The sequence below is a fragment of the Doryrhamphus excisus genome, linkage group LG19, assembly GCF_037039965.1.
Source record: "Doryrhamphus excisus strain RoL-2023G ecotype Guam linkage group LG19, RoL_Dexc_Guam_v1.1, whole genome shotgun sequence".
NCBI lineage: Eukaryota > Metazoa > Chordata > Actinopteri > Syngnathiformes > Syngnathidae > Doryrhamphus > Doryrhamphus excisus.
In genome coordinates, this window is record NC_136375.1 from 9,502,080 (window position 1) to 9,530,062 (window position 27,983).

The following is a 27,983-nucleotide window of genomic DNA, read 5'->3' on the forward strand; positions in this document are numbered from 1 at the left end:
GGCTCCTCATTTACTAGCATAGCAGGCGTCCCACCGAGACGAGAAGAAGACCACGTCGCTTTTCTGTACATTTTAACCCTCTCCTGTGTCTTTTCTTCACTCTTTGTCGGTGTCTAACTTCACGTTGAGCTTGCTGAAAACTTCCCCCCCCCCAAACCGTTACGGGACCGTCTGTGATCTCCTCCCTCCCGTGATTCCCAGTACAAGATCTCGCATTCCAGGTGGAGACCTAATCCAAACTTGATGGAGATTATGTATTTTATCTGAAGAGAAGAAAGATAGAGAGTGGAGCTGCTCCGGAACACTTCGGCATGTAGCGGGGTGAGTTTTGCCGTTTCGAAGTTGCTGATTGTGGGCTTTTTCTTAATGAATTCTATGGGTGGAAAGCCTATAACACTGTAAAAAGCGTAGGCCAAATGGCTGGGCCACGTAGGGAAGCTAGACAGGGCATCCCAAACATTGTCACGCCTTGACCCCACCCCCTTCAACACATTGCCCAAAATATGCATTTTACCTTCCATATATGTTAAATAATGTTTTGCATTAAAATGAACTTAACATTTAGTATAACTTTAGATAAGTTGAAAATAATGCAAGGGTGTCGTCTATTATTTGTGTGTGTGTTTTCATCGTTTCATCAGTCGAAAAGTGACTTTTCTAGCTGAACTTTATTGCAGAAAAGCATACATTTACAGCTTTGGAGTATACATGCTCAAGCAGTGACACTGGAGTCCAGCAATTGGCCCAATGCATATAAAGTCGATTATACATGTCTTCTGTACCTCCACTATTGACAGTTAGCGGATTATGTATTGCATAACTGACTTAGTATGCATGTTAAAGATGTGTTTGGACATGTACCAATAACTTCAAAAAATCATCTCTAAATTTACTGCAAATATAGCTGCAGGAGGCGTAGGCCCCGACACACACACGCACACACACACATCTGGCTGCCTTTATAAGCTCAAAGGCATGCTGTGTAAATTATATGGTGCCAGAGAGAGTGGTTTCTGTAGGAATACACAGCAGTTTTTAAAACACCGCTGGAGAATTTTAAAGGTCCCAAAAATTCCAAGTCTGCCATCCCATCACCAATTTAGAGTGGAGACATGGAAGGGAGGGAAAGGAGGGACTTTCGGTGTGTCAGCTTGTCATGCCAAAACAACGGCTGCTTCCAAGTAGTAAAAATAGTTTCAAAATATGTGTTACAGTTGTGGCAGTCCAAAACACAGCACACACAGAGCGTGCCTAAACTTGCCCAACTCTCCTATTTGCCACCTAGCAGGTGCTGTGGGTGTGTTGTCAATCATTGCAATGCCCCGCCTACCTCCCACCCCCTAATTTTTTGGTATTTAGAACTCATGTTTTACTATGGCATCATTGCAGCACGCCACAATGCCACACAGTAAACAATCAACAACAATGGAGGACATTGGTAGCATAATTAGCACCATATTGCATTTATTGTTCATACTTCTTGGCAAAATGGCGACTTGCTGTCTTGTTTGTATGGAAGAGACCATTTTTAGGTACCCTACTGTTTCAATCACAACAACTTGTGGAAACATGTGAAAAACTAAGATACGTTGAATGGTTGCCATGACACTTGCATGGCATTATTATGGATTACAGTATTTACCCAATTCGAAGTAAAAGATTTCAAAGAGTCTCTATATAAACGTGCATTCAGAATCCTGTACAGGTAGTGCCTAAATCGATCTGTGGTGGTAAAATTAATTAGTGGCAGGCTGCCACAAAGAAATGAATGCATGGGAAACACTGAGTATGCATCACTTTTCCTACTATTCACAACATTTAACAATGGAAACTGGGTTGTTTACTATACCTAACCTAAGTGATCCCAAATGTTTTTAACATACTGTATATAAGCCTGAAATGGCAGCCAAGCGTTTTATGTAAACGGTAGCAATGCTTTGCTTGTAAATTCGACGCCTGCATTATTGCAGTGTAACGTCCTATGTTGTGCATTAGTGTGTGATGTGGTTCCCAGGCGAGTGGTGGGGGTGGGCGTCATGGAAAAAGTGAACAGCGTCGTGGTTCGGCCCGAAAAAGAAGAAGAGACGTGATGGCGGATGGTCCCCTTCATGTTCCTGCCGTTGAGACCCCCATATCATTCCCGCTGTTTATTTTTCCCTCCATTCTTCAGCCCCCGCCTTTCTTCTCCTGAACAACTGTACCAACATGATAAGAGATGTCACGCCACCTCCTCCTCTGTCACTCCCTATCCCTCGCTTGTTTGGTAAGGTGCTGGGAACAGTTTGCATGCATGGAGATGACATTCCCACCATTAGCTTTCCTGTTACAGTAATACGTATCTCTGTGATGTCAGTGTTGCAGGATGCACTGCCGATAAATAGTTCTTGGGAATAGTGTAGTGTACTTTTCACCTCAGCTGTTTTGGACATTGCTGTGATTTGGCGGCAATACAATTTTTATATAAACATAAAAAAATACATGCACTAGTGTGAGCCTTTGACCTCCACTCCATCATTTTGTGCTGGATAGTATTGCAAATCAATATTGATCTTGCACATCAGGTGTTTGCTGATAGGACTCTGGTCATCAAATGTACTGATATGACCTTTTGAACTCTGAATTTGTCAATTTTCATGTGGGATATTTTTTAAAATGTGGTCCTTTGACTCCATTTTGTGTCAGATATTGTTGAAAATCAATATAAATTGTCCTTAAATAGAGTAATATCCCCTCAAAATTAGCTACAGACAATATATGATGGGGCCGTACGGCGATCGAGTGGTTAGCGCGCAGACCTCACAGCTAGGAGACCAGGGTTCAATTCCACCCTCAGCTATCTCTGTGTGGAGTTTGCATGTTCTTCCCGTGCATACTCCGGTTTCCTCCCACATTCCAAAAACATGCTAGGTTAATCGGCGACTCCAAATTGTCCATAGGTATGAATGTGAGTGTGAATGGTTGTTTGTCTATATGTGCCTGGGATAGCCCCCCCGCAACCCTCGTGAGGATAAGCGGTAGAAAATGAATGAATGAATGAATAATATATGATGGACTTCTGCAAAATACATACAGTGATACTATTCACCATTTTGTGTTGAACATCAATGAAACACAGCAGAGTTTCTCTATGTGTGATAATAATTAGTACAAATAATAATTGTGGACCCGAGGAAGCGAAATCTGCTCACATGACCTCGCTATTTTGGCCATTTTGACCTTGTCAGCTACTATGGCGGTCTTATGTCAGCGGCGAAGCGACCCATTTATAGTGTGTCATATGTGATATCTTCATAATAGTATCAATTCTCTACAATCAGTGAAAACTGTATGAGTGCAATGCTTCTGACAGTTGGTGTTACAAGTGTGCCTGAGATGGATGAGATGGAAGGAAATTGAGCAGATGCGCTTTCAAGAAACGTCTGGTTCCCCGGCTGTATGCACCATCTGTTTGCAGCTGCTCATATGTGTGTGTGTGTTAGTCACATAGTGCGCTTGTGTGTGTTATGGATCATGCCCAGTTTGAGATAAGAATGTTGATGTATGAGTAGAATCCGCTATTGTGGCAGACTTGATTTCATTGCGTTCTAGAACAAAGTATCCACATTCTTTCCCCAAAATATAAATTTCATGGTAAAAAAACAAAACAAAACACCGTAGTTCACTTCATACTGGAGTCAACAAACACAAATGGTGTTTTTTTTCCTGGTCTAATCAAATTTGACTTGTCGCTAAGTAGAATTCAGTTGTAAAATTGGCAAGTAATGCTGCCAGCCTCTCAATTTTGCAACAACTTCACTTTTTGAAGGCTCTAGTTTTTGTTTGATTTGGTTTTTGATTAAAATGTACACATTTTTCCCTGAGTAATCTTGCATGTAACAATCTGTTGTATAGAGCTGCAACAAATTACAGATGAGTCAGTGACAGGAATGTATTTTTAGTTTATATTTTTAGGTAACAAATGTTTTGGTTTTCATATGTTCCAAATACTGAAACACTACAGTTTCAGTTTTTCGGAAAACGGAGAATGTGCGCTTATGCGAGTATGTCAGATTCACTCAAATTACAAATTAGTTTTTTGTCTTTTTTTTTTAATGGGGATAGTTTTGAAAATATAGTCATTTGTACTCAAAAGTGTTCGAAAACACAAAGAAACAAAAAGTGTTGTTTTTGCCTAAACAGGCCCAAATACCCGACTTTCCGACCATGGACTGGCGTCGACTACGAGGCAGGCGGCAAAGCACTTAACCCATTTGTTGTGCTACAGCGTTCATGTGTAACAGAAAGGGGGGGGGGCATTGGTATTTGAGACCCAAACCAGAAACACAGATCAGATTGATTGAGTTACACATGCTACACTTGTGTCCTCGGCTATGGTCTCAGTAGTGGGCTACAAAGTGCTTTTTTGTTCCCACTATTGTGTGGAAAAGTCTGAAAGCGACGGACCGAGGGAGGGAGGTAGTGAAAGCCCTGTCTGTTGAATTTCTCTTTTTGTCCAAGTGTAAAAACAAAAATAAACAGGTTGTGCTTGTGGCATTGAGTTGAATTGATGTCCATTCAGAGCAAAAGTCTACTATTGCTTTGGGTGGTTTGGTTCATTGTCAGGTGGCACCTGAAAGGGAAGGTCAAAACATTACACTTGTCAAAGTGGGAGGGGGTATACCTGTGTCAACAATGGTGTTTTCAGGCTCATTTTATAAGCTTTTACCAGCTGTTCATACACAACGGAAGTTGACCTTTCGGTTAAATGTGTCAAACTGCCTGTCAAGTCTCTCTCTTTACAATTTCCCCTGAAAAAACATAATTTTATAGCGTATTTGTAAATGTTTCTTTAAGTCATGGCCATGCTAAAGATGCCAATGGCCATTCCTGACTGGAATACAACCCAATTTGTACAACCTTGGCCAAAAACTGAAGCATTGTTCATTTCTTCAGTTTCATGTCATCACAGTCCAGGTTCAAATGGTGGTGCCAGACCCCAAAAAAACATTAGAAAACAAACAACACAACAAGAGATGTTTTTATGTAAATTTAGCCAAAACTTGCCATCGTGGAGAAGAAAAACAACCCTTCTTCCCGCAGCTTTCACACGCCACAAAATTACAACGTGCAAAATTCTTTGCGTTTTTTTGCACACTTGAAATAAATGCAACGGTCAGGCGAGAATGCGCCTACAGAGCTTCTAACCTATTGTCTTTCTGTCTGACTGTTTTGACTTGGCCACGCATTCTCCCCACTTTGACGCTGATTACTAGCTTCGAGCTACGCTAACTGCTGTCTGGTCCTTTGGCTAACCTCAGAGGACCGAGCGGACCGTTTGGGTTGTTGATCCTGTGTGAGTGTGTGTGTGTGTGTTTGTGGTGCGCCCTTGTTCGTGCTTGTCCGTGTTTGTTCGCTACACAGTGAAAGTATGTAAGTATCTTCATTCCCGACGTCGCTGACAGGGATGTCGGGCAAGGTCACGGGGGCTGTTGTTGTGGTTCAGGGCAGGTGAGGGGTCATGGCGGCCACAGGTACTAAAAAGTAAAGCAGATTTAGCGGCCTTATTCACCCGTCTTGTAAGGGTAGCTTTGCCGGAATGGCCAGTAAAAAACATAGAGGCCGTTTTTTTTTAAATGGTATGAAATAAGATATTTTTAAGAGCCTCTTGCCCTCTGTCATTCACTCATAAACATGCTTTTTCCTTGTGCTGCATACTTGTGTCAGGTGTGCTCTGTTTTTCCAGTCAGAGGAGAGAGGAATTTGGGCCAGGGTCCAAGCTGACTATCGTCAGTACATTACTCCATCCCAGGACAAGAAGCAACACATCCACTCCATTTGTTCTCCTCCTCATTTTACCCCCACCGACACCCCCCCCCCACCACCACACCCCCACGATCAGTGGAGCGTTCTTGCAATGCTTGTTCTCCGACTTGCATCCATTTTCCTCATTCTCTTTATTTGCCCGTAACGTGTTTGTGGTCGAGCAATCAAGTTCGGAACTAGTAGCCAATACTACTTCACATTCCGACACTCGCCTACAATCGCAATAGTTAGCGATTACATTTCTAACAAAGCTTAATCGCTTGGTAATATGAAATCAAATGCTTTTGAATGGAACTCATTACATCAAGGCAGAAAAATACTAACCATTCCACTCCAGTCCTGTAGATGAAGCTTTTTTTCACCACATTTGGTGGGTCACTGCCCCACTTGAAATTTGTTTTTAACGAGTTTAGTAGCAAACTGCGTGAATAGTTGATCATTGCGTGATCTCTATGTCGTGTTACAAACATAATCAGGTGGACTTGTGCTTAAAAAGTACATGAACAGACCAGTTTGTCATTTATCAGTTGGTGAGTTTATTTGTTGTCATTCCAAAACCCAAAAAAACATACTTTTCTTAAAAAAAAGGAGGGGGGATTTAAAGGGGAACTGCACTTTTTTTTGGGGGGGGGTGATCATCATTCATAATCCTGATGTGCAACATGAACAAATTTCTTTCCCTTTTCTGTGCATTATAACACGAGAAAATGAGTTAATTTGAGCTAGCTTACAATGCTATAATTAGGATACACCTATTTTGACTATGTAAATAGTTTTTTCGACATGTAATAGTTACAGTATCTTGCCGTATTTTGATTATTTAAAACACTACCCAAACTTCATTTCTCGTAGCATTTATACACATACTTATGCTAGTTCAACAACAACAACAGCTGCAACAACACTCGCAATGTCCACTCTCATAGGGATGGCTGTGTCTTCCAGCACAAGTGTGATGAGGACATACCTAAGGACATGTGCTCCAGTCCTCAGGTAAAAAACGAGCATCTTATTGAGTCTTGGAGAGCTAGCTATCCACTCTTCCGTCTGTGAATGTCGCTGAGACTAGCGGCTAGCGAGTTGTCTTGTTAGTTATTTGTGCCGAGGAAAGTTCTTTCAAAAGGGAACTGCACTTTTTTTTGCACAATTTTGCCCATCATTCACAATCCTTATGTGAAACATGAACTCATATATCTTTCTTTTTTCTGTGCATTCTAGCACCAGATAACAAGTTTATATGAGCTAGCTAACAATGGACGTCATGGGAAATCACAGCAACGTTAAAGCCCTTACAAAAAAGTGTTCCCTTTACATAACTGACTTGTATATTAACCAAGCTACAGCGATATTATTATTATTGGAGCAGCTGAAAAACTAGCTAACGAACTAACTAGTTAGCTAGCTCATATTAACTAGTTTTCTCATGTTATAATGCACAGAAATTGGAAGGAAATATGTGTTTATGTTTCACATAAAGATTGTGAATGATGGGCAAAATTCCCCCAAAAAGTAAGTTAATGTTTGATTTTTTTTTAGGTTAATAAAATACATAAATGTAAATGTGACCTGTCATAATAAATAGAGTAAATGTTTATTTAAATTCAATGTTAATTCTTAACACACTTAAACTGACACAATAATTTAAATTAAGTTATTTTTTGTGTTAAATGTGTAATATTTTCATTTTCATGGTTATTAAAAACATAACATTGACCGTACTGTATTATACGAAATCTGACAAAACGTCCAGAGTATTTTCCACTGTCTTGTAAACTATAAAACCACAATTTGTGTGGGCATGTCAGCTTTCCCTCTTCATAATATTACAGCAGCTAATGGTTGTTTACATACTCAAGCACCCTCTCTCACCATAACAGTTGACATTGTGTGTGTTTTTGTGGGAGAGCATCGTCTTTGTGATGTTGCACACTACAATGGTCTGGCACTGTGTTGGCCACAATGTGTGGCATAGGGGTGATAAAAAGGAGAGGAAAGGCCTCCCACACGGGCAGATATGAGTCTTGGAAGCTCCATTAGCTCCTCAAAGCCAGCCGCCGACTTCAGATGGATGCCTCAGTCGGTTGTTTGATGTCCATTGATGCGTCATTCAAGCAACCTTACTGACAGTCCTTTTTTTTTTCTTTCTCCAGGACCTGTCCATCTTCCTCATCCTCATCCGGACATCTTATGGGAATGGGCCAGCACCTGGCCAGGGTGCATCTCTCCACCCGGTGGTACGGCCGGCACCGTGCGAGAGTGAGGGGGGCAGTGGCGTGGTCATAAAAGGCCAGGTCCCCTCTTACTCTCTCCTATCTTCTTTGTGGGCTTTCACCCACGTTGACATTTGACCCTTTCACCCCTGTTGTGCCCGGCTACCAGCGATGCCATTCCGGCTAAAGCTACGCCGCACGCGGCGTTACAACGTCCTAAGCAAGAACTGCTTTGTGACGCGCATTCGCCTGCTGGACAGCAACGTGATTGAATGCACTCTGTCAGTGGAGAGCACGGGGCAGGAATGCCTGGAAGCTGTGGCCCAGCGACTGGAACTCCGAGAGGTGAGACAGTTTAATTCCATTACTAGAAGGCAGTCACATTAAAACTTTAAAGGGCACAAGATCAAAATACATATTTACCTATACTGTAAATTAGGGGTGGGAATCACCGTTTTTGAATTGTATAGATACCTAATGCTAAAGTATTGATGCTTTGCTACCATAGAGGCCAATACTAGCTTCCTTAGCACCGGCTAAACCTATCTACAATCATAATTGACTTGGTATTACGGCCTCCATCAAGACCGATTTTCACCACAGCTTCATCTGCTGGATTTGTTGGGTTGCTGCCCACTTGGGCTCAATTCCAGGGGTCAGTAAAAGCAAAGTATTTACTTTTGAAATAGAAAACAAGATTTAACTTCTCTCTGTTTTAGACCCTGCGCCACTCGTAATAATGCAACACATATCCAAATATTGATCGTTTGTATCACAACAACCACCGTGTAATTTTCCTTAGCCAATCAGGATAGAGCAGCAATGTAAAAACAAAAATGACAGATATTGTTATGAAACAAGTGATTTACGTGTAAAAGTATTATAATACACATCCAAGGATGCTACATTTAATTTGTTTTCAAGGTCTACTGGAGGAATAAACAACATGCAACTGTATTTTTTTAATACAAATATACTTTGAATTTTTTTTTCATTTTTTTTTCATTTTGTTTCTAGTAGTTTGGACAGATTTTTTTCATTCAATAACATGAGCAAGTGTGTCCAAATTTATGACAAGCGCGGAGATGGCGAGGTCTTTATGGCGAATCAAAGTGTGCGTGTGCTTTCGTGTACGCATCAGAGGAACGCTGTATGTGTGTGTAATGTTGGGGGGGGGGGGGGGGGGGGCTAACAAAGTGACAGAAAAGGGTGGTGTGATGTTGGCTACTCACACAGTGTTGTGGTATTTGCCGGGTGTCAGCCATGTTATAAATGAGGTGCTGCGATGCCTCAACCCAGGCCCTGTTTGTTGTGTTTCTCTTTATGTTTGTTTACGTGAGGCGCTGGCCGCACTTGCGTGTGAAGGGGATTTTTTTTTTGTCTTGGTCATGTGTGTCTTTGCAGCTGCAGCGACTTAAAAAAAAAAAAAAGTCCCACCGCACGCACAAAACAGGTGTGTGTAGCCGCCCCTTGAAAGCGTTGACACACTCAAAATAAATGTTGCTCTTGCATGCTTATTCACGTGAAAAGGATGGTGAAGTCATGCTGCAGGTTGTTTAATAATGTAACCCGACTCACAGCTTTTCTTGAGGGGGAAGTGCCGGCGTTAATTATGCTTTACAGAAGACCATTTGCAATGATGAAAATTATGATGTTTGATTAAATGACAGATCATCACAATCCAAACAACAATTGTGGAACATAGCAACACACACAAAGTTTGGTCAGATTTGTTCCCCCGTTCCCTCAAGTGCAATACTTCAACATATTTGTGTGATGCTCCATTCCCCTCCATAGTTCTTGTGATCCTATCTTTTCTGACACTTGTGTATCTCCATCCTGGCTCTAGACCCACTACTTTGGCCTGTGGTTCCAAGGAAAGACGCAGACTCCGGCACAGCGCTGGGTGGAGTTAGAGAAGCCCCTCAAGAAGCAATTAGACAAGTTTGGCAATGAGCTGCTACTGTTTTTCGGCGTGATGTTCTACGTGCCCAGCGTGTCCCGCTTGGAGCAGGAGGCCACAAGGTAAACACCGGACCGTAATCTGACAAGACCTTCACTATTTCACTTTGCTTATTTTCCCGTTTTTCACTACATCACATTCTAGTACCTCATCAGCCCGCGTTCCAAGCATGCATTTGAGGATGCATAGCCGGAAATTACCAAAAGAAATCGCTGACCAATGTAATGGCCACATAGTTCCATAACAGAGTCTAGAAATGTCCTTAAGTGTGTCACTATTGGATGGTCAGATAACTATTTGTCATCACGTGCAGGACGGGTTTATTGTGATTAAACAGTCGTTGGAGGTAATTAAGAATCTGTGTAGTTTGGACACTTGGAAAAGTGTTGTTAGATGTTATATTATACTCCACAGTCTTCTTTTTGTTTCAGTTGTCTGTTGCATTGCTGCCCGCAGTCTCCTTTTGGATATTGTTGTATTTTGCTGTTTCTTAACATGTCTCTTTACCGCTGATGCATTCATTGCGGTGTGGGTTTTGCAGTTTCCTTGGACTATTTTTGACGTGGAAACCCGCACGCCCCGTACTGAGAAGACTAGAGCTGAAACTCTGCAAAAAAATCTAAAATGTCTCAGTTTTGATGGGTATTTCTTTTTTAGGTAAATAATCAAGCAATACAACACAAGAAAGAGTTGAGCATTATTGTCTCTGTAAAGGCAGGTTTGCATTGGTTGATTAAATTGTGAGTTTTTTGCGTGTACATTTCCAAAACCTTTCCTTTGAAAACAATGCGGTGATAGATGCAAACCATTCCACAATATTGCATTTGTGTGTTGAATCCGCTCGTACATAACACCACTCTCTTCAGACAGTGACAGCTTGTGCTAACAGATGTGAAAAGGAGGTGCGTCCAGGGGTCAGCGTGGAGTGGACGCTTTCGGATGGCTTGTATACTCGCACACGTAGCACTAACACCCAGCTGGTGAATATGTGGCTTCTTGGCTGGCTAGATGTGCAAAACGGTCGACTGCAGGTCACGGCTTGAGACGGTTGAATTGAAATTGTGTGTGCTTCTTTACCGTTGTGGCACTATTTTTTTGTACTGATAGTTGATGTGAATGGATGACTGACCAGCCTGACTTTGTTAGAGAGTGTGCCGAGGCTGGGATCTGCTCTGTTAAAGGGATGGTATTCCAGGAATCCCCTGCGGGCTTTATGGTTTGTGTGTGTGTGTGTGTGTGTGTGTGTGGACATAGGGCTTGAAAGGGCCTGAAAGGCAATTTAGGGAACAATCACCTCCTCTTTCTCTCTCGATTACCATGCCTGTACATAGTGTCAGAAGCAGATTTTTATTCTAGACCCGTATTTGAGTTCTTTCACTCCATCCCTTCATCCTTCCCTCTTTTTTTCTCCTTGTGTGAGTCAGGAATGTTGGCACAGCCATCCAGCGTAGGAGGCGGACCACACATTCCTCCCAGCAGAAGTGCCGGGGTGGGGGGGTGGGGGGGGCTGGGGGTTAAAAAGTAAGGAGGGGGGTGTCTGGTTTACACAACACACACATGCACACACGCTGGCTTCACCTCACACACCTCGCACACTCTCACAAGAATCCATGGAGAAGCCAGCTGCAGGGCTGTCAGAGGACTTAGTCACAATGCGGTGCATTGTTGCTTGTACGCTCTCCCCGAGGCAAACTTTTGGGAAAGCCCCGCCCCCTTTGTCACAGAACGCTGTAAACAAACGTCACCGTCAGTACCACAATAAATTCAAGGATTATGTGCCGGTTAGACAATTTGAAAAGTGAATATAATATACAGGCTGGACCAGCAGTTAGCAGGGTTAAGGAAGTTGCTTCATTAACGCATACAACAGTATGTCACAATATAAACAACAAGGTTGAAAGCCAGTGCTCTAGCAGTAGTAGTACTAGTATTTATAATACACACTTCTTTTTCATGCACTAGGTTAGTCAGATTTCCCAAATACATCTTGCATATGTGTATGTGAGCCTTATTTCTAAGTTGATCGTTGGACGTATGCTTCATTGTTTTTATTTTAGTGCATGTACTGTACATACTGTAAACATTTTGACCGTGGTGTTATTTGGAGAGCATTACAACTATATGTGCTACACTTATAATACTAATTAGACGCACGGCATCCATTTTGGTTTGGTCTAATGGGTTCTGAGTCAAACCTTGTCAACTCAGGGATGGTTTCAATCTGTGAGTATTAACATAAACTTTCAAAAACATTTCTCAAAGTATGCATTATGGTGTTAATTGTTGGATGAATGAACATGGAAAGACACATAGATAGAAAAATGGCCCTGACTGCACACCATCTGTATCAGCAGTGACTAAAAACACACCGATCATTATTAGTATCTTTTAAGTTTATAGCACTTTCTTTAATTAAGTATGGGAATAAATACAACTTTCCTTTCAAATGTAGCCCTCCTTTGTTCTTTGAAGTTATTGTTTTGGGTTCACGTGGCGGTGATGTGACACAAGGGGTGATTTTGGGGAATATCAAGAGGAGCAGCAGAAGACGTGCGGGGACGGAGAATGTAAACGTTTGGCAGCGAGACTTGTCTTTTGGTTTACACCACATTATTTATGTGGTTATAACTTGCTGCCCGCTTGCTTGAACTTAAATATAATTATGTCTCGGCTCACCGCACTGAAAACTATGTTTATGCTTTTATTGTATACACAGAGTGTTTAGCTCGGATTTGGGGATATTGTTTTCTTGATTTACCGCTGACAAATGTTGTGTGTGTCACCAGGCATTTACAAACAGTTCTAGCTTAAGATGTCCTGCATTTGTCTGCCTTTCATACGAACCGAACACGTTACTACAATCTTGATTTCCACAAACCAAAACTCTTATTCACAGTAGATGGCTGAAATGTGCGTTATGGCCAACAATTTTGAACATGAAACCATGTTGCTGTGAGATGGAAAGACAGCGTCACAAAGGAGTGTAACCGAGAAAATGATCCGTTTAATAACGTGGTCCCAACTTTGAAGTTGTGACTGATGTGTAACCTAATGCCTGATCTCTTTCTTTTCCCGTCGATCCATTCATCTGTTTCATCTTCTCTCCGTGCAGCTGTGAAAACTTGCCGGTGTGTGTTTTAGTAAATCTAAGTTAAATATTCAGAATGATCCAATTGTTAGGTAATGAAAGAATAATTCAATAAAGGCACGGCCTGTAAAAACACTAATATGTGTATGAATGCAAGGATGCTCAGCCCAGGAATGGTATGAAGCATAACTAACCTGTCAAAAACTGTGGTAACACATTTAATGTGTGGATTGTGTAGATGGAACCTCTGGATCTCATCTATGATTTAAAAGCTGGCCCAAAAAATAAAAATATTTGGAATTTGGAATCTATACAGATCTCGGTGTCTGACCTCAACAGCCCCCAAGGCTAACTACTAGCAACACCCTTGAAATCCTATTTTTTGTCCGGCTAGTTATCACACACAGCTGCACTGTGTAGTCCCCCTTGCTGATTCAACATATTTCAATTGAGATCCTCCTCGCTTCCCACACGAGTCGTCTGCTCGCATCATGGGGCCGCAGGGGTTCCCAGGGTCAAACTGCATGGGGTAAAGAGGTTGTGGTCGTGCAGCTGGCACATTCACATTGAAGCATGCATGCACATATGTTTGCAGGCTTGTTGTGTAAAGATTCTTTGGACATCTGGCTGCATGTCTTGCGTGGGGTTTGAACATACTTTGGGCTAATATAAAGGGCTCTTTGTGCCTGTGAGGACTGCCTGGAGTGCCAAAAGACTGCTCTGCCATGGTGGAAGTCACAAGTGACTCCACGTTAGGGAAAGTTTACCTCATATATACCACATACTATGTAGCTTATTCAACTCCCGTTACTCCCATGATGATGTCATTCTCACGTGGTTGGTGTGTGCCAAAACAGGTCTTGTTCACTCCAAATATTCCATCACAAATCATAGATTCATGTATTAATACTCGATATAGGCTTTCTGGTCATGAGGCGTACCCATAGACCCTTGCAACATTTATAAAGTTACAATCCTTCAATCCTTTCAATCCTCTTGTGTTGTGTTGAAAGCGATTGTCATTGTCCGATAAGTATTGTACAATGCTGACACCATCCCTCATCTATCTGGAAGTTGCATTATTATTACTGATAATGGGATGTATTATAACAATAGTATGTAAACAGCATCCATCCATTTTCTATGCTGAAAAATGTTATTAATTTTATTCATCATCAGTGTACAGGTGGTCTTCCGGTTACGAACTAGTTCCGTTCCTACGATGTGTTTTATGTCTAACTGTCGGAACCCATACCTGAATCAACACTTAAGTCACTCACAATGTACACCAAACACACAAAGGACGCTGTTTAATTAATTGTCACTTTCATTGTAGCAGATCCTTTAACGTACGTAAGGATACTTTAACGACCTGCCAGTGTATGTTTGTGATTTCCATCGGTCTGCGAACGTGACTGCGTGTGTGGGGGTCACAGGAGGAGGACAACTTTGTGAGCAGTTAAGTTTGGTGTTGTTGTTAATCAAGCACCTCCTTGTCATTGTCATTATGATGTTTATCCTTAATAATGGTCGTGACAGTCCAAAGTTGACGGTAGTGTAGTTTCGTGTGAGCCACACAGCATATTCTTCCCTATAACTCGGATTTAGCTGTCAACAAAAAGGAGAAGGGAAAGTAAAAAGCAGAAATGTCATGTTGAGGCAATATGCTGCAGCCATATGCTTCTGGTCTGCAAAGGTCACAAGTCGACTAGATGGGTTTGGTTTCAGGGGTCAGACGCCAGAAGCGTTGGTAGGAACCACTGGCTCTGTAAGATTAGATGTTATTGTGGCCGTGCTGTGTAGTTTGGACACCCCTGGGACCTTTGACTGCGCTGTTTCTAGCACGCTTTCCCCAACTTACATTATCATTTCAACTGATTCCCGTCCGCCTCTATGTTGCACGAAACCCTCGGGAAAACACGAAGCGTTTGTGGAAACAGCGATCCACAATGGTTTTGTCCCACTAGGCTCCTCCTTCTCCTCTCTCCCTCGACCGCATCAAGCTCCACCTCCTTCGCTGCAGCCGTGGCGGTGCGGCCTGGCTAATTAGAGGGTTGCCACGGGAACGGAATGGCATCCTCGCCAATGGGTGTAATGACAGGGTGTAGGGAGGAGGAGGGCGGGGTCAGATTATAGGCTCGGCAGTACACTGAAGAGGAGCTAAAAAAAGGAAAAACAGAAGTGAAGAGGGGGGCGGTGGGTGAGAAAAAAAATGCAAGGAGGTTAAAAATGTTGGAACCACAAAGTCATGCAGCCCTACAGTGAGACTTGAACATGTACGTTGGTGTCTTCACACTGGAAAGACAACGCCTGAGGTTGCCTTGGCAACAAACAGGAAACGGAATGCAAGTTTTTGATGCAGTCACCCTAACAGTTTCTCCCTCCTTCCTCCTTCCTGTGTGGCCGCACCATTCTGCTCAGTTCAGTTCTAAAAGTGGACAAAAAGGCGCTGGAGAGAAGCCTTTGGGAATTGAACCACATTGTGTGAAAGCTCTGGTGGCCTCAACAATCTTAGCAGTGTCATATTATATTGTATCAGCTTACTGCCAGGCACAACCACAGCAGCCCCAAACCACAAGGCATCCTGGTTTTTCCCAAACATTGGCACAGGAAATTGTAGCGTTCCTCTCCTTCTCGTGTTGCACCACCTCACAGTCGGCATTAAACGGAGTAGAATATTTGTCATAAATCTTGAGTGCAAAAATGAGTCACTTCTATGATTCAGCCATTCCTCAGCGGAATTCTACAAAAGGCTTCTGTGGCAACTTTTTTCTCTTGATGTGTACTTTGTAGTAGGTAGTTTTTTTTAGGTGAAAAAAAAACTTTTTTTCATGTGGCATGACAGTATTTGTTCATGTTGTAGCAACTCTGAAAAAAAGCATGCTTAAAGCTAACAACTGCTTTCAAGTTCGTTTTCTTGTTTGACAAAAGTCCTGTCGTCTGATTGCAATTACAGAGTACACGTGAACTTAAAAAAATAATCAATATTTACAAATTGGATTGCGTATTACTGTCTGTGATTAGTGTCAGCCCTAGTGTTTGCTCACGTGATCGCCTCAGGAAAATAACACTAGATGTGCTTAGATAGTATTAAAGCGACATATGTCGCTGCAGGCCTCAGCAGGCCTCACAGCGAGGACACCTAAGTTCAATTCCACCCTCGGCCATCTCTGTGTGGAGTTTGCATGTTCTCCCCGTGCATGCGTGGGTTTTCTCCGGGTTGTCTGGTTTCCTCCCACATTCCAAAAACATGCTAGGTTAATTGGCGACTCCAAATTGTCCATAGGTATGAATGCGAGTGTGAATGGTTGTTTGTCTATATGTGCCCTGTGATTGGCTGGTGACCAGTCCAGGGTGTACCCTGCCTCTCTCCTGAAGGCAGCTGGGATAGGCTCCAGCACCCCCGCAACCCTCATGAATGAATGTCACTCAAGTATTATACACTGTACTTTGCGGCCTTCAGTCTCCTCTTGCATAAGTCACATACACCAAATACAGGAAACTCTTTCACCTCCATTTCTGTTGTTGTTTGTTAGCCCCAAATATATGTCCTCAAACTCTAACCTTACCTACCCCTTTGTTTTCCAGGTATCAGTATTACCTTCAGGTAAAGAAGGAACTCTTGGATGGACGTCTCCACTGCACGGTGGAGCAGGGTATCAGACTAGCTGGCCTAGCAGTGCAAGGTAAGACTGTGTGATGGGTGACATGCAAGAACGGCTCATGCGAATAATCTACCCGAGGGAAACAGAAAACACAAGAGAGCGCAACCTCACACTTTCTCAGGTCGTCTTGACTTTGCTACCTAATATGGCAGCATACCACAGGGAGAGCCCAGTCCACTTGAGTTCCTATGGTATCAGTTTTAACACACATACACATACTCCTGGTTGATGTCTGTGTCTCCAGGGGAATGTAAACAGACAGTTTGCTTATCACCAGCTTCAAGCTTAGTCTTGGCCTCCACCAGGAAGACTGTTATCAGGCCGGGGAGGTGAGGATCCGCTTACTATGCACGGAGCAAAACACTACATACAACGCCTAGTTGGACGCACGACCTTCTAAGTGGGAGTACTACAGCTATGCTGTTCACATTTAGTTCTACATTCATTTAGAATCACTTACAAGAAGAAGTGAATCACAAGAGTGGGGGGTTTGTGATCAACTCTGAATCACTTCTCTACTCTATAATGAGGCTGGGAGTCAGAATTTTGTAATGTAATGGAGTTGTGTAACTTAATATCCATATAGTATCATGTGTAAGTCAACACTAGCTTTTTATGTATTCAGTTAGCAGGATTGTACTAAAACCACAAAATTATAAAAAAATACATTTTGGTGAGAATCTAGATAAACGAGACTATGGCATCAATGGCATCACGATGACTCTTGGTTGTTATTTTTCATGACCTAGGAAGTAGCCTGCTTGCTAACAAACACATAGATAAACAAGCACGCCTTTTTTCAGTCTTGTTGACAGTCTAGGGATCTGTACTGAAACTACCATAACATATAATGGCACCGCGGCTGATGTAAAGAGTGGTAACTGGACCAAAAAGGCCTCATTTCGGTGCTAAATGAATGCAGACTCAGCCACCTACAACAAGTGCTAGAGGATGATATTGTGCAAATAATGTTTCTGTCACTCTGCACACGAGCACGTCAACACTTCCTCATTATCCACCAGTCATAGTCACAGCGAGGTGTGTTCACTTTGGACCGGACAACACAATTTACAATTCAATGAATACACCGCCCCTGCATGTAGTCTTGTTTGTACTGTAATGGACATACAGTATGTAAAGTATTATTTCAATGCTGATGCAGCAACATATGGGAAACACACCATTTGTCAGGCCAAAATCTTTACACACATCTGTTTATGGTCATTAAGGAATTGCTATACTTCAATTAAGCGTGCATCACTTGTTTTTCCAGCTGACTTTGGGGATTTCACTCAGTTTATGTCTCAGGACTTCCTCAGGGAGTATGTGCTCTTTCCAGTGGTGAGTAGTCCCTAAATCATGTTGATAACATCAGTACTTTTCTTTATTACAGAGAGCTACAATTGCGCTCTTGTTTTTAAACCCTAGAACTGGCCTAATGGAGATGAAGTACTTGAGGAGTGGACTCAGAAGGTTGCAGAAGAGCACAAGAGCCACTGGTACTGGAATGAAATATTTATGCAATGTGGGCTTTGATTCACTATTTTTGTCATGCATCTTTACAGCCGAATGCAAGCAGCGGAGGCTGAGCTCTTGTACATTAAGGAGGTGGAGAAACTGGATGGTTTCGGACAGGAGAGCTTCCCTGCTAAGGTGATTACTAAACCCCCAAAATATCCGCAACGCTTCATTTCATGTAGCATTTCTTCTGATCTGTTTCTTCATCCGCAGGACAACTACACCAACGATATTTTCATCGGCATGTCTTTCATTGGAGTGTTTGTCAAACACCGAAATGGGCGGTCCATCATGCTTCACAGGCAAGTCCTATTTCAGCCCGTGTGGCCTCACATGTGCCATGACAACAGGCGTACATTTGTGGGAAAATAAGTGTGTTTGCCACAGGTGGAAGGACATCGGCACCATAGCGCACAACAAGTCTGCCATCACAGTGGAGATAACGAGCCGGGATGACACTATCATTTTTCACACAGTGAGTATTGTGTCTTTGCAAGTATGAAGAAGAGCGCTGATACCAAAATAGCACAAAAAGCAATAATTATATGATTATTTTGCATGCACGAACCCTACCATGTATAACTGGGTATGTGGTGACTAAAGTTAGATTAACTAAATAAAATAAGGTTGCCCAAAAAACAAACAGTGTGATGCAGTGTACACCATTGCAAACTCCAATCACAATAATAACCATATTGGGAAATCATTATTATCTTTGTACACTTTGTACTGTAATGTTATGGCTGGTGTTAGTACACTCGAGCATATGCCGGGGAAGTGGGGTTCCACTATTACAGCATGTGCTGCGTGAATGTTACACATCAATGTTATTGTTTTTGCCTTTAGGAGGATATGGAAATGGCCAAGTACATCGCTCGTCTTTTCACGGCCAGACACAAGTTCTACAAACAGAACAAGATTTGTACAGAGTAAGAGAGCATTGAATCAAACATGTGATCAAGCCATAGTGTAGATGTACAAGTTTTAATCATCTGCTTCCTCGTTAACTCATTTTCAGGCCAACTCATTCCCCTGCACCAATCAGGAGACGACCCACCTGGACTCACCGCCTCTCTCTGGTACTCTCAGCTTGTCAAAACCTTCCAAAATTGAATTGTGCTCTTTTTTGTCGGCCTTGTGTAAAGCTAGATGCCAGATGGGTTTTGTAAAGACTGTGGTTAGAGTCTTGACCCCGCTCTCCCACTCTTGGCTGCTCTTATATTGGGCCACCGAGTTTCGGGTTGAACATGTGGTGTGGTGTGGGTGTTGTTGTAAAGTTTGCCTGGCCGTCTCTTGCTGTGATTTCCGGTGTGACAATGAAGGCAGTGATTTGTGTGTCTCCATCGCTACTGGCCAGACAATGGCTGCAGCTAAATGTGGCACAATGGTCCCTCGCTCCGGTTGAATATTCTTATGTCTGTCTGTTGACTACTCTACAGCCCATAAGTATGTCACAAAAGGGCTCAAAAATGAGCTAATTCAAATGCTGTATACTGAAATTATTATTTTTTTATTTCAAGAAGGCGATATTTTTTTAATATATATGACAACATTTGACTATGAACTTATACACAACATAGTGATTCATTCAGTGTATTGCACAACACAACACCAGCATAAATAACAACAAGTACCTGCATAAATTGTAGGATGCCCAGTCTGATACCTGGTGGTCATCTACACACTAATTGTTACATTCGTATGTGTGTTTCCTATTCTAGCCACGGCCACAGTCCTGTAACTTCCAGACAATGCATTCCCAGTATGGAGAACATTATCAAGACACACAGAGCTCTCAAGGTAAAAGACACGCACATTTAACCCCTCTGCCTAACCTTAGAGTTTAGGGTCCTTTGTATTAATTACAAAAGTGTCGGGATTGAATCTCACAGCTAATTAGCCAACAGTTTGGGATTACTTCAAGTTGATTTATGAATTAAAGGACTTCAACTGTGTCAGTTGTGTACTCCTGTTTTTCCTAAATAGACAGTATCTTCCATGACGACCCCTACTACAAATCCCAGACCAGCCTGGACCACTGCCAGGTGGACTTCCCCTTCCGTAACGGAACCTTGCCCAATGGAAGCATGTACAGCAGCCCGAGCTTGAGCTCCCTCAACCATTCCCAGACGTTCATCCCGCCCTCGCCAATGTCCTCCAACCTCAGCATCCCGGGCAGCGAGCTCATGCGCCCCGACTACATCCCCAGCCACCGCCACAGCGCCATCATCGCTCCGTCCTACCGGCCCACGCCCGAGTACGACGCTGTGATGCGGCAGAAACGGCGCATGCTCCCCGCTCACCATGACCTCCACAGCCAGTCGCTGCGCAGTCTGAACATTAGCAATGCCTGCGCTTATCGCCAGCCTGAGGCTTTGGTGTACAGCCAACCGGAAATGAGGGAGAGGGGGCCTTATCACGGCCTGGGACCCAGTCCTGGACCTTACACACAGGTAAGAAAAATGCAACTCCTACAATGTAACATTCCTATTTAATCTATTTAAATAGAAGTCTTTTTTTCCACATTTCTTTGCTTTCCAGATCAGCTACAGTAAGCCGGTGTCCCATGGCCCCCATCAGGGAGGACCAGCCAGCAATCAGGGGCCCTGTCATTCACCATGCATCAACGGAGGCGGAGGCAGCAGCACTGGCGGTGGTGGTGGTGGTAGTGGTGGTGGTGGTGGTGTGGGAAGCTCAATATCTCACACAGTTAGTACGCCTGAGCTTGCTAATACCAAACAGCAAGGGACTAATCCTGGGAACTACGCCGCGACCGCTCATATTATGAGAAACCACATATCACGACCTCCCCCGCCGTATCCCTCCACCCCTTTCCGACCTGCCACGAGCACGCCAGACCTTGCCAGCCACCGACTTCGCTGCATCGGGGGAAGCAGTCCAGAGCTGGTCACACGAATGGTGCAGCTGTCGGTGAAGACCTTCCAGCCGGACAGCTCGGCGGTGGTGCACCAGTCCTTGCAGGAGGTTAGCGAGCCACTCACCACTGCGGCGAAGCACCGCTCCACGTTGGGCAAGAGGCACAGCATGGAGGTGATTAGCAGCATGAGAGCAGGAGGTGGCATGGAGGGTATGGTGATGAAGGGCATGAATACCCCTCTTCATCGGAGGAATACTCTCCGAGAGCATGTGATGCCTCCTCAGCCCATGCCGCAAGCGCAGCCCCAACCCCCTCAGCCGCAAACTCAACCACAGCCTCACCCAGCTCCTCCTCAGCCAAAAGACTTGCCCATACCCATCCCTCCCCAGAAGGAACCAGCAGTGGCGCCGCCTGCTCCTGTTGCCTATCAGCATCAAAAGACTCTTTCAAACGCCACCATGCTCATCCACAGCAGTGAAAGCGAGGAGGAGGAGGAGGAGGAAGAGGAGGAGAGGCCTGAGCTTGATGTTCAAATCCCAGGTCTGAATGAGGACATCAGCATCAGTGCACAGTTGCAGGCCGCCTTAGCGAAACTGCCCAACAAACCCCCTCCGGAGTACCCCGGTCCTCCAAGACCCCCCAGCAATGTTTCCATTCATTCTCACAATCACACTCACCACCACAATCAAGTACCACACAGCAGCCAGGGACCAATGGACCCATGCCAAGCCCAGGGTCAGATTCCTGGGGATGGCGGTCCTGAAAGTGGTGGTAGTGGGACTCTAACACGAGGGGACCAGGGTGCGGTCAATGGGAACGTTTTAGGTCCGTCGATTTCGGAACCCGATCTGACCAGTGTAAAGGAAAGGGTGAGGAAGGAGCCGGTCAAGGAGAGACCCGTGTCGGAGATGTTCTCTTTGGAAGACAGCATCGTGGAGAGGGAAATAGCGCAGAGGGTAAGACTTTATCTGCTTGAATTTTGGCAAATTCATCTGAAAAATGTCTTATATCATTTCTTTAGTTCCGTGAATGTGCAAACACACAATCTAAATAGTTCCAGGGTCATCCTTTATCCTTTATCAGATGCGGGCCATCTTAACTTTCTTAACTTTATTGAGCAAAAAACACACTATTTAATCGCACGGTTTGCTAAATTGACATTTAAAAAACATAAATAATGCTCAATATTTCAAAAACATTCTGTAAGGGGAGGAGAACGTTCTCCCCCCCGAAACAATGTTGTTTAGCTAGTTCCTGATTAGTAGTAATCCGGGGTTCAGCACCTGAGAGGGTAGCACTAGGCTCTGAGTCCCGCCAGGCCGCTAAAACCTCTTTAAACCCTGCAGATTATGCTTTGGGCTTGGCCGGTCCTCTGTAGGTTGGTCTGACTTGTGGAGATAAATCTGTTGAGTTTACAACAAAGAAGGCCAATGCATAGCTGGCGGTCACCCTCCCTGTTGTTTTGACTGTCCTGACGAGGTTAAGAGGTGAAGGGTGGGGCTCTCCTGTAGGTTTTAATAGCATTTGAGATTAGGAGAGATAATCTTTTTGAAGGAAGGTGGGACCAGGCAAACTGGGTCAGAGTTTGGTTCCCTTTGCGGCGAGGGAAGGAGCAATGCTGTCATGCTGTCTGTACCTGTAAGCATGGGATTCTCCTCTTTCTTGAAGACGCTGGAAAGACAGAAGATGTCTGTAGACTCCATGAAGAGACCCTTGATGATGGCGGCCCTCAATGGCCTCTACGTGGCCCGGATGCCCGTCCCGGAGTCTCCTTCGGAGGATGGTGCCAAGGCTGCTATTGATGAGCGGGTAAGAAGACTGCAGCAATGCATAGAAAAAGTGTTATCACCAATAATGTTCATATTATTCTTGGTCGTTGAGAAACCACAGCAATAAACATGTCACATTAATAATTTGTAAATACTGTTGAGGCCTTTACCATAAGGGTTTTTAAAGGGTTTCGAAATTTCAACCGGAATCGATCATATAAAGTTTATTAATCAATTATTAACTAAGTTATACATCATTAGTTAACCATTTATCTTGATACTTCAACTGTAAAGTGGTCAAAAAGTGGATTTTAATATTTTCTCATCCACCAGTTTGTCTGCTCAAATGTTTATTGTTCAAATTGTTTATTATGGCTTATTGTCTTGTGATTAATCTGTGATTAATCTATTTAAACTACCAGACAGATTATATATAATAAAATCAGATAAGTCAACATTTCTTTGTTTTAATATTTAAAAAATATTAAACATATATATTTGTTCCACCCTCGGCCCTCTCTGTGTGTAGTTTGCATGTTCTCCCCGTGCATGCGTGGGTTTTCTGCGGGTACTCTGGTTTCTTCCCACATTCCAAAAACATGCTAGGTTAATTGGCCACTCCAAATTGTCCATAGGTATGAATGTGAGTGTGAATGGTTGTTTGTCTATATGTGCCCTGTGATTGGCTGGCGACCAGTCCAGGGTTTACCCCACCTCTCACCCAAAGACTGATGGGATAGACTCCAGCACCCCTGCGACTCTCGTGTGAATAAGCGGTGGAAGATGAATGAATGAATATATATTTGTATATTATCAAATATTAATATTAAGACATGTTTCATGTCCAAAAGAATCAAGTGAACTTGAATTCATGTCAGTCATGCCAGTTGAATTCCGCTATGTATTCGCCATGGAGAGGAGGACGTGTAACACCAGGCCCTTTGTCCACACCGTTGCTAAGCTAACGAGGACAAACCCTAAGTGGGCCGTGGAACGCGTGGCATGGCGGTGCTTTATCGCCTGTGGGTCCGTTGGAATGTTAAGAATGCAACCCGGCCTCCGAGATGGACAGCAGTGAGGGAAAGATGTTTGTTCATTATTCATGCTTTTCATTCTGTACTGATGAGAACTTCACGCTTTGTAGTCATCTCTTGTCTGAATTGGGTGGGGGGCATAAAATGATGTGGTGATGATGGGAATTAAAATACCCTCCTCCTTTCTTCTTTCTTCTTTCAGTGTAAGACATTGGAGCTCAAATTGGAAGAAGAGAGAGTCTTCACCGAGTACGAGCAGGTGCCCAAAAAGAGGGCGGACAGCGCTCTGACCACGGCGACTCTCCCGGAAAACGCAGAGCGCAATCGTTTCCGCGACGTGGTCCCGTACGAGGAGAACCGTGTGGAACTTGTGCCCAACAAGGAGAACAACACAGGTTACATCAATGCCTCGCATATTAAGGTGGGCATACCTGTACCTTTTAGGTACATACAAGATATTTTTTTTTTAAACACAGAAAAGATGAAGTTTTATATTCAGGAGCTGGACATTTATAGGTGCAACTTCTCTGAACTTTCCCCAAAGAGAGTCAGAGCTTTTCTTCTTGTCACTTACACACACACACACACACACACAGAGCAGTGATGAATATAGAGTCCAAGAGGAGGCTGAGGGCAGCAAAGAAAGGGAAAGTGGAGACTGTAATACTGTAGTATCCACAGCTACCACACATTATGTCTTTATTTTGCTCATTTCCGACTGCATCATCAAATATTCTGATGAATTTGACTACAAGCAGTACCTTGTAGTACATGCTTTTGGCAGTGGAAAAGCATCATTAGTGAGTTGAGCTGTGGAAACTTCAGTCACGACCGAAGTTGATTGATGTTAGTGTCTCGTATAACGGCCACATCACACAGCAGACATGAAGGGCAAAGGATTAACAAGACACACTCATACTTCTTCTTCCCTTTTATTGTGGTCACCTCTGGGCAAAGAAAAAGCAGGAAGGATAAAAGGCAGGCCTTTAAGCTCAAAGAGCTCGCAGGAATTCAGCAGGAATGTTCTCCAAACCCTCTTAAGTCCATCTGAGCTACACCCCCTCCTTCACCAACACCACCACCACCTCCTCTGTTCCTTTTCACTCGCATCATGCATGAGTTTGGCGTCCTGTATGCAAGTTCAGTCTGATCGCTGCCTGTCACGGCGTAACCCTCTTACGCTACAGCCACCGCCTGTCATGTAAGGTAGCTGCTACAGAAAAACAATCTTATTTATTCCACATCCATGTCTTCATAACCATTACACTCAGGATGTTTTTTTTTTTTTACATTTTTAGCCAACTCTTGTATTAGATGCTATTCAAGAGTCCAAGTGAACCTAATGAAGTGTAAGATTCTAAATGGGCTCCATATTGCCCTCCAGTGGTAGTTTGCCACATTACTGACAACATTTATTAGCTCTGCTTTAAAATGGTAGCTTATCTGAATGTTTCTATGTGTTTGTGTTTTAAATTTTGTTTGGTAAGTAGTGTATTTTGACACGTTTCACTTTTTTTTGTCCTCAGGTGACCATCAGAGGCGAGGAGTGGCACTACATTGCCACCCAGGGTCCGCTAGCCAACACCTGTGCCGACTTCTGGCAGATGGTCTGGGAGCAGGGGGTCAGCGTTATCGCCATGGTTACAGCTGAGGAGGTATAAACACACGCACGTGTTGATTGCTGATGGTGTGTTTGCGGTCAAATATACCATGGGTTTAACTGACTCGCCATCCAGGAGGGAGGCAGGTCAAAGAGCCACCGCTACTGGCCCAAACTGGGCTCCAAGCACAACTCGGCCACTCACGGCAAGTTCAAGGTGACCACCAAGTTCCGCACGGACTCGGGCTGCTACGCCACCACAGGGTTAAAGGTCAAACACCTGCTCTCGGGCCAGGAGAGGACCGTTTGGCACCTACAGTACACCGACTGGCCTGAGCAGGGCTGCCCCGAATACGTCCAGGGATTTCTCTGTGAGTCACCTCCTCCGCTTTCTTAAATCAACCCTATTGTTTAACGTCATTATTTCAACTTCTCCTTACAGCCTACCTTGAGGAGATCCAATCTGTGAGGAGACACACTAACTCCATGTTGGACACCTCCAAGAGCCTTAACCCCCCTGTGGTGGTCCACTGTAGCGCAGGGGTGGGTCGGACAGGTGTGGTCATCCTCACTGAGCTCATGATCAGCTGCCTGGAGCACAATGAGGTCAGTGGAGCACCTCCATACTTGGAAAAAACACATTTAAAGAAACTTCCCTGTGTGTGTATGGACAAAGGTATCAGGGCATGTTGTTGAATAATGTGTTTTGATAAACTTTAAATAAATGTAAATGTAATAAAAAAAAAACAAATGTTAGTTTTATTTAATTTCTTTTTTTCCAAAAATATAAAATACAATTCAATAAAAATATATATATATTTTACTTTTGGTTAATTAATTGTACATGAAGACACAAGAAATATGAATACTTTTGCTATTTCAAAGTACATTTAACAAAAACAACAACAAAAACATAAAGTTATTTATTTTTGTAAAGTGTGCACGTGTATCTAATGAAGTGTAGGAGCAGAATGGGCTCTACATTGCCCTCCTGTGGTAGTTTGCTAACATTGCGTTTGAATTATTTGTACTTTAAATGTTTCTGTTTAATTGTTGTTAATTCCTGTGAATTGCCATCGTAGTGCTATTAAAACCTGTGATGTGATTTTAAATGATTAAAAATCCTAGAATTTTTGTTTTTGTTGAATTTGCTTAATTATTTTTTTAATTAATTTTTATGAAATTTTTATTAATTTTTTTATTTTTATTTTTAAATGATGATGTGTTTTTTTCATAAATATTTAACAACAGGGTAATCTACAATCATGCATTTTCACTAATTCTACTGTTTCCTTGCCTCTCCCATCCTCTCCAGCCCGTGGAGGTCCCCACCATGTTGTCAGGTTTGAGGCAGCAGAGGATGCTGATGGTCCAGACCATCTCACAGTACAAGTTCGTATACCAGGTTCTCATTCAGTTCCTGAAGAACTCCCGGCTTATTTGACTCGTCAGGACGGCTCAGTCAGGCGTTGCTGTCATGTTGGTGGAGAGTTTTGGTCAGATCGTTCATTCATTGAAAGTCTGCAGTGCAGTCGGCGAACGATAGTTATTACGATCCATCATTTTCAATGCTAAAATATTCAGAAAATTGATTAAATATACATGTACATATACACCTACTTCAAATTTGTGCCTAATCATCTTCCCTGTTCGTGTTTTCTCCACATTTAAAACATTTCAACCATATTTACAGAGTTTCCTGAGATCGGATTGCCTAACTTTACTGTTAACCAGTGTTGCGTCTCCTTGTAAATACTGTATCATTGTGCCTTACTGATATCTTAACAAGAAGATATCAACATACCTATCCTTGTCTTAAAGTATGTTTTTTTTTAACCTCCAAAGATAAAATCTTGAAATCAGTATTTATTACTTTTATTGGTCTCGTTGTGAGAGCAACACTTCAAATGGTCTTCCTTCCTCTCAGGTAAGAGAATGCTGATGTTTCGGTTTGGTTTTTGAAGGAGAAAACAAAACAACGTGTTTATAAAATTTCTACTCGGAGTAATGTTATTTTCTCAGTGTTTCTTTTGTACATGTGTGAGAATACTTTTTGTATTTTTCCTGACTTGGTACTCCAAAATACCGCAACCTGTTCAACTATGCATGCATTTTTTAAATATTTTTATTGTATATATAAACATATATATATATATAAATATAAATATATTCTGAGATAAATATAAGCTTCCTGCTCTCTTTACAGCCAAGTGTTTTATTGCACTTCTGTGTCACGCGGCATTCCACTGTTTGTTCATATTTAATCCCCTTTTTTGGCAAACCTCACCCTTTTTTGAAAAAGATGTGTATATGTTTTGTATATGTGTTTCCACTGCATTCCCCTTACTTAAACATGTACTTGCTTATCATGCAATAAAGCCTTATTTTCTTTAAGAGTGGCCCAAAGCTGTGTTAGTTATTAGAATGGAGTGTTTATATGCAGAGGGGAATTCCTC

General features: G+C 42.9%; 1 protein-coding gene across 1 annotated transcript; it reads left to right on the forward strand.

Moving 5' to 3' along the window:
* Positions 1-27,940, forward strand: LOC131107369 (tyrosine-protein phosphatase non-receptor type 14-like). The gene is made up of 20 exons (XM_058057327.2): positions 1-321; positions 7,953-8,357; positions 9,862-10,037; positions 16,652-16,749; positions 18,002-18,069; positions 18,157-18,227; positions 18,294-18,381; positions 18,460-18,548; positions 18,634-18,721; positions 19,093-19,175; positions 19,265-19,325; positions 19,968-20,046; positions 20,233-20,699; positions 20,788-22,080; positions 22,793-22,933; positions 24,130-24,348; positions 25,454-25,582; positions 25,664-25,898; positions 25,970-26,133; positions 26,843-27,940. The coding sequence occupies exons 2-20, from the start codon at positions 8,184-8,186 to the stop codon at positions 26,969-26,971; spliced, it is 3,852 nt and encodes a 1,283-aa protein (XP_057913310.2). The 5' UTR covers positions 1-321; positions 7,953-8,183; the 3' UTR covers positions 26,972-27,940.
* The last annotated feature ends 43 nt before the right edge of the window (positions 27,941-27,983 follow it).

What these genes read in the sequence shown, in the direction of transcription:
- LOC131107369 (XM_058057327.2), top strand. Translation starts at nt 8,184, where the DNA reads ATGCCATTCCGGCTAAAGCTACGCCGCACGCGGCGTTACAACGTCCTA. An exon ending in GAAGAGCACAAGAGCCACTG is followed by an intron (nt 18,228 to 18,293) that starts GTACTGGAATGA and finishes GCATCTTTACAG; the next exon opens with CCGAATGCAAGCAGCGGAGG. An exon ending in AGACACACAGAGCTCTCAAG is followed by an intron (nt 20,047 to 20,232) that starts GTAAAAGACACG and finishes TTTCCTAAATAG; the next exon opens with ACAGTATCTTCCATGACGAC.